General features: G+C 43.8%; 1 protein-coding gene across 1 annotated transcript in view; it reads right to left on the bottom strand.

The window, feature by feature from the left end:
• Positions 1 to 12442, bottom strand: part of PPTC7 (PTC7 protein phosphatase homolog) — a 79790-nt gene that overhangs the window by 42953 nt on the left and 24395 nt on the right. Inside the window, exon 2 of the mRNA XM_030217695.1 lies at positions 3626 to 3805. Coding sequence (XP_030073555.1) covers positions 3626 to 3805 — 180 coding nt within the window. The remainder of the gene's footprint in view (positions 1 to 3625; positions 3806 to 12442) is intronic.

Raw genomic sequence — 12442 nt, 5'->3', positions numbered from 1 at the left:
TTGAGAGGGTCGCCCCTGAACTCCAGGCCTTGAACGGGCAGCTGCGGAACGTTTGTCCGAGTGAAAGGAGTTTCTCTGCTGAAAGCGGGCATGCGAAATGAACCCAGCAGCACGCCCCGGGCGGTACCTTCTAGCTTCACGGAAGCGAGGTCTGTAAGAGGAGCGGACCGCCTGACCCTTAGACAAAAGGCTTCGGCCTATCTTCGGGCAAGCGCTGAGGTTTGGAATCCCCCAGGCCTTTAACAATGTTTTCCAGCTCCTCACCAAACAGGAGAAGGCCTTGAAAGGACAACTTCACCAACCTTTGCTTAGAGGCCATGTCCGCCGCCCAATGTCGTAGCCAAAGAGTGCGGCGAGCCGCCACTGCTACAGCCATTTGTTTAGCCGAAGCTCTGACCATATCATAAAGGGCGTCAGCCAAAAAGGACAAGGCCGACTTCATCCGCGGAGCCACTTCAGATAAGGTCTCCGCTCCATCACCGGGCTGTTCCACTGCCTGCTGTAACCAAGCCAGGCAGGCTCTAGCAGCATAACAACTGCATGTAGACGCCCGAACAGTGAGACATGCCAAATCAAAGGACCGCTTCAGAGCTGAATCAAGCCTGCGGTCTTGAATATCCTTCAGGGCAACACCTCCTTCAACAGGGAGGGTAGTTCTCTTTGTCACAGCCGTGACCAGGGCATCCACTTTAGGCATTGCAAAGCGAGCCAAATGTTCCTCACTCAGAGGGTATAATTGCCCCATAGCCCTGGCAACCTTCAAAGGTCCCTCGGGGTCAGCCCATTGAGCCGAAATAAGCTCTTGGATGGAGTCATGCAAAGGAAAGGCTCGAGCAGGCTTTCTGGTACTAGCCATCCTTGGATTAACAGAGGAGGCTGTGCCACTCCCAGGATCTTCAATCCAGAGGGCTTGTACATAAGTACATAAGTAGTGCCATACTGGGAAAGACCAAAGGTCCATCTAGCCCAGCATCCTGTCACCGACAGTGGCCAATCCAGGTCAAGGGCACCTGGCACGCTCCCCAAACGTAAAAACATTCCAGACAAGTTATACCTAAAAGGCATCTGAAATAAGCGCTGGCAGCTCCTCGCGGTGAAAAATCCTCACCGCAGACGGATCATCAAGTTCCTGTGGCAATTCTGCACCCGACTGGCTCCTCAGCCCAAGACGTTCTGCCAGACCCCTCAGAATCCTCAAAGCCCGACCAAGGGGGTGGGGGTGGGGTGCGCCAAAGGGGAATTAGCGCTTCTGCGTTTATCAGGAGGATAAGAAACAGGCAAAGCCAACTCCAAAAGGCCAGGATCCACGGGGGGGGGGGGGGGGGGGGGGGAGAAAAACGCTCCCTGACCGCCCGGATCCTGCCCAGGGCTCTCAGCTCTATTATTAACCTCACTCAGAGGACCCCCCCCCCCCGGATTCAGGGCTCTCCATCGCAACGGAGGCCGCACCATGTGGAAAATCCAAAATGGCGTCCGCTGCCAGATCACCGGTCACCATGCTCGGGCCGGCTCTACCGTCTGTATAGCACAAATTACAGAGCCCCGCTGCTGATTTGCGCTTGCCACATTTAGAACAGCGTTTTACAGTCTCCGCAGCCATCGCCGAAAACGGCGGTAAACTTCAAAAATGGCGGTTCGCGCCAAAAACGCCCTGATCGCGGGCCCACCCCCGAGAAGTCAGAAAACACTCTTACCTCACTAGACCGAGTATCACAGCACTGGTCCTGCAGAAGAATCTCAAGAAAAAAAACCTCTTTTCCAAGATCGCTGCGCTAAAGCGCGACTTTAATTATTTTTTTTTTTGTTAACGCTGTGAGGAAAGCAGAGGCAAAAGAGGTAAATAAAAACACCCGGGAGGCTTAGATAAGTGGGAAAGGCAGGGAAAGGCGAACCAATGTGCCTGCATCCACTGAGTGGGAAAGGACAGGGAAAAGCAAGCTAATATGTCCACATCCACGGGGGCATGGGTAAGGCAGGGAAAGGGCTAACCTATGTGCCTTCAAAGTGAAGCTGCTATAACCTCTAACACCCCGGCTAACAACTGACAAGCCAGGAGCCACCCCCAGGCAGATTTTTGATGGAGCTCAAAGAAGCTGCAGCCACCCTGCTTGGGGAGATAGAGAATACTGAAGAGGCAGTGGAGCTAGCTGGCCATGAGGCACTGTGAAAAATTGAGTGCTCTCTATCTCCCCCTGCTGGTTGATGGACACAACCCATACGTAATGGCTTCATCTGCTTGATGACAAGGAAATTATCATTTTCCTTTATTGTGGTTTTTGCCTTTATGGCAGTTCTTCCTGATTTTTACAGTACACATAATGGATTAAATTCTATGTATGATGCCTAAAATAACTAGTACTGAAACAAAATACACCTAGGCGTACTTTATGGAATAAGCCTAAATTTACGCACAGTTTATAGAATATGCCGAGTGCCCGTCCACACAACTAAATTTAGTCAAAGACAGTTACTCCAAGTAAAACTTGATATAAATGCTGACGCCTAAATTATGCATAGACTGGGTGTATTCTAAAACAACACACAGATTTTAGAAACGCCCACAACCTGTCCATTCCATGCCCATGGCCACACCTTCTTTTCAACTATGCAACTTAGAATTTACACGCATGATGTTACAGAATACGCTTAGACAGTTCTGCATATAAGCTCTAATTAAAGCCAATTAATGTCAATAATTGCCTAAGTGGCAATTATTGACGCTGACTGGCTTGTTAGCAAATTAAGTTGCATGTGCACTACAACTGGATTTGTGCACACAATTTAAAGCGCACTATATAGAATCCTGAGAAATATGCAAGAATTAGGTCAAATCTAGTATATGTAAACGTAGCTACAGCTTCTCGTTATAGAATGTTTATTCACTGCAATGTAGGTGTTTTGGGAAGATCCTGAAAATAAGTTTTATTGGTGTTTTCACATTAGGAATACCTCCTGGGTATATTTTCAGTTGATTCAGTTTTATAAAAGAGGGCTGGGATTCAGGAGAGGCGTTTATCTAGGGACATCTACTGCAGAACCTTTAATTTCGCAGATTGAATCATTCTGCCTCTTGACTGCAGGAGGACCTCACCACCCTATTTTCTTAGATGTTTACTAATCTGTGGTGGGTTGCAGGTACAAATCAGTGCATGTAGTAGCATAACAGTGCTGGAAGAAAAATCATATAAATGCATGAGCAAAGGAAAAAGACAAATCAATCCAGCCAACACGTCTTTTTCCTGTCCACATCAGCTATTCTGATTTTGTAGTATAAGTGCCTCAAACCACATCATCTTCCCCTGCAGTTTTGGGTGCTGCAGCTACTGGTTTTAAATTATGAAAAATCAAGATGAGCAGCAGATGGGGATAGGAAGAGAAACACTGGTCAACATAAATGTTGCCACAATGGAAAAAACCCAGTTTCTTCATTGATGGCATCTTATCTGGGTTTGTTTGTTTTTTTTGTTATATTTAAGGCGTCAGCATCTGACTTTATAACTATAATCTTATGATCATAGTGGATATCCTAAAAGCCAGGACTTTTTGCTGATCTTGGCCAAGACCTCAGAAAGAAATGATTAAAGCAAGCACTAGAAACTGCATACAGGAAAAGTATTTCACTTACCAAGCAAAGGTACCTTGTTCTGCAGCAACTCAGAATAACTTGTCGTGAGAATTCCAATAGGATTGCTTGGTACAAACCGTCCTTCTTTAACTAGGCGCTCACATGTTCGCATTAGGGTCCCTGAGAACTGAGAAGGGTCAACTCCATAGTCTCGCCAACCCCCTACACCATCTGCTACACCTGCAAATAAAAGCAGCAGATATTGTAGCATGAATATACAAGCAAGGTCGATATATCAGTATGACAATCAAATTATATGTGGTACACAGTTTTGAGTTTTGTTAGAACCAAGATAGCAATCAAACACAGAAGCATAGAAGTGAAACACAGCAACACATGCGATACTGGACACATGGTTGCATAAAACAGGAAAGAGGGAAATCCACACAAGACTGAAACTTGTGAGCAGTACTGCCTATCAACAAGGCTTTATTTTACACTTCAAAGAAAATGAAAGTACAGCTATTGTTTGATATTTCACCTTCCACAGTTATAAAACTGCATGTTAAAATTTTCATACAGAGAACACAAAACATTTTCAACATTACTAAAGTAGTATTTCTTATTCTCAAAACATTAAAAATCAAGTACATATTTGCTAAAATAGTATTAATTTCTAATCTCAAAGGTTCCCAAGAACAAATCACACAAGTGAACACTTAGAAAGTATTATATACAATGCTGCATATAATCCAGCACATTCAAATTTGCCAGATTATATTTTAAACTGCAAAAACCTTTAATCTGCCTTCTTATTGTAGAATAAGCAATTCCCAGAATCACCCTTTTTTCAAATGTCAACCCCCTCCCCCCAACCCCCCCCACAATATAACTAAATTGAACTTCCTGAAAAAGCTTGATGTGAAATTCAAGATGAATTAAATAGAAGTTCCATTCAAAATACATAATGCTGACTGTTCAATGTAACACAGAAGCTGAAATTTATTAGTTTACCAACTAAGCAGACTAGAAGCTTTCAAGAGGAACATCCGACATCTAGATGTTTCTGCAGCAACTGCCTTGACAGGGGCAAAACTTTAGCTTGTCCAATAGGGCACTTTCCCATATTGGATAATATATGATACTGGATAATATGATACTTTTATTGTCCCACAAAAGGGGTTTTTTAAAAAACACAAAGAGGGAAATTCTATCTATGGCACCTTAAAAATAGTCACCGTAAAACTCTGTGTAATTAGCATGATTCTACAAACTATGCCTAAAGTTAGGCATACTTTATAGAATACACTCATGTACCGTTCTTGCACCTAAAATTTAGGTGCACCCATTTAGCCACCTAAAACCAGGCCTAAATACCTGCCCCTAAGTTAGGCGCATATCGGGCATATTATATAATAGTGCGCATAGTTTTTGAAATGCTCACAACCCACCGAATTCCACGTCCATGGCCATGCCCCTTTTCAATTGTGCGCACTAGAATTTACACGTACTGCGTTATAGAATATGCCTAGAAAGTTTTGCGCATAAATTCTAATTAAAGCCAAATAGTGCTAATTGCTTATTATCCTCCAATTATCAGCACTGATTGGCTTGCTAATCAACTAAGTTGTGCACCTAATGTGGCTATGCAGCCAAATTAGTGCGTACAACCTAAGACACCATATATAGAATTTGGGGGAAATGTATATATAATTGATGAACTGCCCTCTACCTAATGTCTAAATGAGATTCCCTTGTTGTGGTGTGCTTTGTATTTTCCTCCAATGTATTACAGTATAAATCTGTACTTCCACAGAACAGAAATTAGTATCATTTGTTGTGCTGTGTTGCCTGGGTAATACAAAGCACTAGTTAAATAACTCAAGCTCAAAGGCTTTAAGAGTCACTCTGACCTAAATCAGTAGTGGTCTTACTTTCATCACATTGATGGGCCATAGGTCTCACATCCAACAGTTACCCCAGATCCAACTGTCCCATCTCCTCAAAAGGAATTTCCTTTTAAACAGGCAACAGTCTCTTACGGAGTACTAATAGTTTAGGTGGCAGAGTGCCATTTGAGGCTTCAAGAATAGCCTTCCAATGGAAAGCCAAATGAGAAAGACCAGGACATTTAGATTTGACATTCACGAGTGATGTAGCATGATAGCAAACTAAAGCCAGACAACACAGCTATCAACATTAAATTGGACAAGTGCAAATCTTTTAAGCATCTGCTCTTAAAGCAGTGAAAGGGAGGGAGAGCAAGGCAAAATTTCCTTTCCTCAAGTCGTAGTACACCAGTCCAGTACCAAAGAGTTGTGTCAATAAATGCACTAAACTGAGGCCCTGATGCACAAAGCTAGTTCTAGACTAAAGCAAATGTTATTTAGCTAGTAATGCACAAAAGGGTTTCCGTGGATCTACCCTGTTTCCCTGAAAGTAAGACATCCCCCCAAAATAAGACCTAGTAGAGGTTTTCCTGAATTGGTAGATATAAGGCCTCCCCCGAAAGTAAGACCTAGCAAATTTTTGTTTGAAAGCAAGGCCGCCGAAAGCCGGACAAGGCCGCCCCCCCTCCACCCGAGGTCACCAGGCCCCCCCTCCACCCACCCTCCGTCGCTCCCGGAACTAACCTTAAATGCCTCCTTTCACCTTCGCAGCAAGCAGCAGCAGGGCAGACCTCTCCTTCCATCCGTGCCCCGTCCTCGCGGACGTTACATCAGGCAAGGGCAGGACACGGAAGGAAGGAGTGGCCTGCCCTGCTGCTGCTTGCTGCGAAGGTGAAAGGAGGCATTTAAGGTTAGTTCTGGGAGCGACAGAGGGCAGGAGGGCCAACCCCGATGTTTCCCCGAAAAATAAGACAGCCCCTGAAAATAAGACCTAGCGCATTTTGGGGGGCAAAATTTAATATAAGAGTGTCTTATTTTGAGGGAAACACAGTAACATGTGTCGTTAGCAGCCACTGAGAAACCCATGCAAATGTATTACAATGAGCTCATTATTATTCTAATGAGCATTCCAGGCAATGCATAGCTCCAGAGCACTTAGCTTTAATGAGCAAATTTTACAGCTGCTCAGTATAGAGCTGTCGAGAGGAGGTAAGAACAAGGAAGCTGCAAACACACCTCTCCCGGTCCTGACCCCCCCCCCCTCCCCCGTATCTTTACAAGGTGGAGCCACACCTCCTCCCTTGGGCTCGCCGGAACAAAATAGGTTGCATTGGGCGGGGCTAAGCACCATACAAGGAAAAAAAATCCTTATATGGTGTTTTGCCCTACCCAGTGCATTCCAGAATGCATGGGCAGGGCCTGGGCGCCATTACTTTGTTCCAGGCGGGCCTGAGGCAGGACGTGTGGTCCTGCCTCCACCTCGTAAAGGTACAGGTAGGGATGTGGTGCACTGGACCATCAGGGAAACTTAATTTAAAAAAAAAGGGGGGGGGGAGGGTCAGGTTCCTCTGGACCACCTGGTTAAGTTTTAAAAAAAGAATCTGGGGGCACATGTTTTCGGCAAGCAACCTGTCAAATGCATTTGACAGCTTGGAATTGCAAACAGCGACCAATGCACAAAGGGAGATTGGTGCATCTCATTTGCATGCGATTCCTTTTGTGCATTGGTCACTGTTTGCAATCTGTTAATGTTTACCATGGCACCCATATTTAACAGGTGCCACTGTGCATCAGCCACTTACAGACAGATTTACTAGAGCTTTATGTTCAATGCTGTGGGCGGAGGGGGCTTAAGAGATCTGGCCCTTTGGATTTGGTTCCATTAACATTCATTCATTCAATAACATTCATTCTCATTACTAAATAATGAGACTACACATGAACTAGAAAAATCGAACTCTCACTTGACTGACTAACCTCCTTCACTTTAACCCTTATGTTGAATATGGTTTCTCTACAGTCAATGACCCAATGTATGTTACAATCCTATCTATCACGCAGGAATCAATATGCACTACCACAATGTATTCTTCTTCACCATGTATGTATGTACCTTAATGCAACGACTTTTGTATTCTGTTACCCGGAAATGGCAAATGCCGTTACGGAAATGTAAGCCACACTGAGCCTGCAAATCGGTGGGAAAATGTGGGATACAAATGCTACAAATAATAATTTTCCAATTTCACTTTCAGCCCAAATATTACTACATGGAGTAACATTTTCCGAGGAGCTACTAAGATTTATGTTTGGAACCCACATCCACTCACCTAAAAGGATATATCACACTTTAGGCTAAACGCATCTCCAAGATGTAAGAACATAAGTGTTAACATACTGGGACAGACCGAAGGTCCATCAAGTCCAGCATCCTGTTCCCAACTGTGGCCAATCACAAGTAAATGGCAAGATCCCAAAATAGTACAATATATTTTATGCTGTTTACTACTTAACACTACTACTTAACATTTCTAAAGCGCTACTAGGGTTACGCAGCGCTGTACAATTTAACATAGAAGGACAGTCCCTGCTCAAGGAGCTTACAATCTAAAAGACAGGTGTACAATCTAGAGTCAATCTGATAGGGCATACTATATTTCTCGAAAGGTTAGGTGCCGAAAGCAGCATTGAAGAGGTGAGTTTTAAGCAGAGATTTGAAGATGGGTAGGGAGGGGGCTTGGCGTAGGGGTTGAGGAAGATTGTTCCAGGCATAGGGTGAGGCAAGGCAGAATTATGCTGTTTATGATAAGCAATGGATTTTCCCCAAGTCCCTCTTAATAATGGCTTGTGGACTTTTCTTTTAGGAAGCTACTTACTGCATTCATTTAGCAGAGAAGCAACAACTCTGGACTCATCTACAGGCTATCAACCTGAGCTGAATGCCAAAATAGTATTTTTCTTTGCTATTATCATGGGGATAGGATGGAATGCCTAGTAATATAAATGAGCTGCCCGACATTGTGTCCTTTCTTTGAATAAAAAGAGAAAGGAAAAGAAATCTTGCACTGTCAAAGTATTCATTGAAAAAAAAAAAATCCTACAAAAACAAGTACATCTTGTGTACAACCTCCTTAGTTTCCTTACTGACAACCCCTCTCGAGACCAGATACAAAAGTTATGCACAGGCTACAGTTGAACCTTAAAGTAGGATGCCATTATTTAAACAGGCATACTTCCATAAATTCAGTGCCTTCATTAATACAGTGGAACCATGATACAGTGCTCCCCGCAGTAACATGAATCCGCATATAGAGGGGGGTGGCCTTCTAAAAATGCTACCACAGCTTAGTAAATCTTTACCTTTTTAGATATCATAATGACTTATTGAACCCTATTGTCCATCTCCTTCTCTTCTCCTCTGTAATTACTCCCTAACCTCTTCAACTTCAATGTACTTGATTGTTTATTGCCTGTTTGATGTATGTCTTTCAGACTGATGTAAGCCACATTGAGCCTGCCCATGGGTGGGAAAATGTGGGATACAAATGCTATAAATAAATAAATCACGGTAGAAATAAGGTGGCGGTAAATGCCGATATGCCCATAGGAATATAATGGGCATCTCGGCATTTACCACCAGCTGAGCTCTACCACGAGCTAAAAATGTTACCATGGCTTAGAAAAGACCCCCATAATGCGATAATGTCTTGGCTCACCCCTCCCCCTTTTTTTGTTTAAATACAGCTTCCTTTTCAAGAAATCAATTTTTGGTTCAACTGTGTTCATATTCTATTGACCATTGCTTAACTTAACCCCACATTTAACGTGATTTATCCCAATCATAGCGTTATATTGGGATTCCACTGTACCTATTAAGTCTGACACTCATGAAAATTGCCATCCACGCAGGGGTGTGCTGGTAATTTTTAACAACAGGCTCTTTCTCCGGACGTAGCCAGCTCTGCAGTTGGAAGGGCCAGGGGCGGCCGGGGGGGGGGGGGGGAGCAACACTTGCCTCTCTCCTCCCGCCCATTGTGCGGGCACACTAGGCATACCTTTGCTGGCAGCCAATAAATGGACTGCCACCACTCCCAATGTCTTGCTCTGAGCAGCATGCTGGAACTTCTCTCATATGCTCGAGAAGTCCCAGCCTGCTGCCCAGAGCTGGAAACAAGGAGCAGGGAGCAGCAGTAGTCTATTTACTTGGCTGGCAGGGCTCAGCATCCCCACCAGCAAAGTAAAAGAGAATTCAGCAGGGGGGCCAAGCCCGCATTTTGGGAGCCAGTTGTTAAAGTAGCCATGGAGGGCCCTACTGTAACAACCGGCTCCCAAAATTCTTAAAAACTTAACAACCGGCTCTTGCGAGCCTGTGAGAGCCTGCTCCAGCACACCACTGCATCCACGGCACTAAAACAATTTCAAATGTCTCTAGCGGTCAACCTCTACCTGATTGCCCCAATGGCCCTCAAGTCCTCTCCACTTCCCAACAGTAATTTCTCCTCCCTTCCCAAACAAAATCCCCCTCAGAGGTCCTTAAGCCCTTCCTTTGTTCCTGTGGATTCATGAAACCCTCTGCTCAGTTCAGATTCACCTAGCCCCATAGAACAGAGAGCCCCCCCCCCCAAAAAAAAAAAAAACCCCACACACACTCCTCTCCAAATTGGACCAGTACCCTCCACTTCCTGAAGAGGAAGACCTAGAGGCATGAACTGACAACATAGCACACTTCCTCCCTCCAAGGGTGGATGAACATGTGTTTCCCTGCAGAATTTTTCCAGTAGGGAGGGAGACCAGACTGACTCTCTGCAGCTCTCCTTGGGGCAAGGAAGCATAGATAGTATTTTAGGACATCCTCCTAATTTTTTTTCCGGTAAGGGGGGGGGGGGGGTTGGGGTGCAAGTCAATCTACACCAGCTGCTCCCCCTTCACTTCTGTTAGACACTGCTCGGCTTCCAGTCTGTGCATCATATGGAACCAGCAGCTCATCATGCTTGGTGCGCTTGGCAGCTGCCCCATCCTCATTATAGCTTAAGTTGATATACACCTTACATTGTATACAAAATGCTTTAATTCTAAGCAGAAAAAAAGATAAGTAAAAGCATTAAAAAAAAATCTTCATCTTCATTCAGTCTCTTATTTTAAATACCACCCCCCTAAAAAAAAAAAAAAAAGGCAGATAAAAACTATATGGCTTATGCAGTCTGCCTATCCTTGCCAACTACTAAGCTTAACACTTCCTCCATGTCCTTCAGAAATCCTCTGTGCTTGTGTTACGCTTTCTTGTATTCAGAAATGTGTGGCTGCATTATCCAGCCTTTTGCCTGAGAATTATGTATTTCTTTAGATGACTCTCGATTCTCCCCCCTTTCAACATCATCTTATAATCTCTTGCACTAGAGCTTAATTTCCATTGAAAGGATTCTGCCTGTGCATTTATACCTTGGAGGTATTATATGTATATATGAACCCATGGTGTCTCACTGCATGAGCAAACATCATAACTTTTCTGAATTGAAATGTATTGTGATCGAGCAGATTTACATCACAGAACGAAAAGGAGATATTAGAAGTTTATTACAACAAAAAGAGCAACGATGGATATTTACCTTGCAATCTGTAATACCGGAGGGGGGGGGGGGGATTTAAATGTTTCCACTGAATGGAAAGCCTTCCTATACAGAGATTTACATACCACGGAATGACGTCAGACGTAGAGTATTTAAACACTGAAGCTGGAGGAAGAAGCCGACCGCCATTTCATTTTGGATGCCAGAGGGCGCATTGAAGGCGTGTTAGTAACATGCAGGTGCTTTTGAAATACTTTCCCCTAACGCAGCCATTTCGTGGCGAAACAGGGCTTCCCTGTCGGGAATCGATGAGAGTGCAGAAAAGGATTAAGCAAGATTATGCACGGTAACGTGGAAGAAGACTAAGTTTGTTTCACCATCCAAACTAAGTAACGGTTTTTTGTTACATTGTATTGTCTTCAGATACGAGTGTTTGAAAGGGTGCTATGGCATACACAGTATGAAAGGAGTTTTTTTTTTAGACTGATGATTAAGGAGGTCCCCTCTCTAAAAGGTGTGTCCTTTAAAAGAGGAGTGTCCAGTTTCACTGAGGTCTTTTTTCTCCACCAACTTTCATAATTGGGTGTCTATAGTCACCCTTGAACACTTGAGTCATTGTAGAATCTTCAGAATTGTGGTGATCATATTCTACATGTTCCATAATTTGCAGGTATTTATATGTCCCATCATGTCTTCACTATCCTGCCTTTTTCCAGGTTATACATATTTGTCCATGTCAATCCCTATATTCATTATCATAAAGACCACTGATCATTTTAGTAGATGGACAGACACTCTGGTTTATATCCTTTTGACTACGCCAAAGTATCAGACATATACATGGGCAAAAATCAACTGCTGGCTGTTAGAACATAAGAATAGCCATATTGGATCAGAACAATGGTCCATCTAGTCCAGTATCCTGTTTCCAACAGTGACCAATTCAGGTCACAAGTACTTGACAGAATCCTAAATAGCAATATTCCATGCTACCAATCCCCCATGGGCTTCCCCCATGTCTGTCTCAATAGCAGTCTATGGACTTTCCTCCAGAAACTTGTCCACAAAAAGAGTTCCAGAGCTATTTGTTGAGTAAAAAAATATTTCCTCCTATTTGTTCTATAACTATTTCTATGTAACTTCATTGAGTGTCCCCTAGTCAATTTACTTCTACTCATTCTACACCACTCAGGATTTTGTAGACCCCAATCATATGTCCCCTCAGCCGTCTCTCTTCCCAAGCTGAAGAGCCCTAACCTCTTTAGCATCGACTCATATGAGAGGAATTCCATCCCCTTTATCATTTTGATTGCTGTTCTTTGACCCTTTTCTAATTCTACTATATCTTTTTTGAGATACAGCGACCAGAACCGAACGCAATACTCATGGTGAGGTTGTACCATGGAGTGATACAGAGGCAT

This window comes from Microcaecilia unicolor, chromosome 11 (genome assembly GCF_901765095.1).
Source record: "Microcaecilia unicolor chromosome 11, aMicUni1.1, whole genome shotgun sequence".
In the NCBI taxonomy this organism is placed as follows: Eukaryota; Metazoa; Chordata; class Amphibia; order Gymnophiona; family Siphonopidae; genus Microcaecilia; species Microcaecilia unicolor.
Note: the sequence above shows the minus strand (reverse complement) of the source record. Positions and strands in the feature narration are given on the sequence as shown.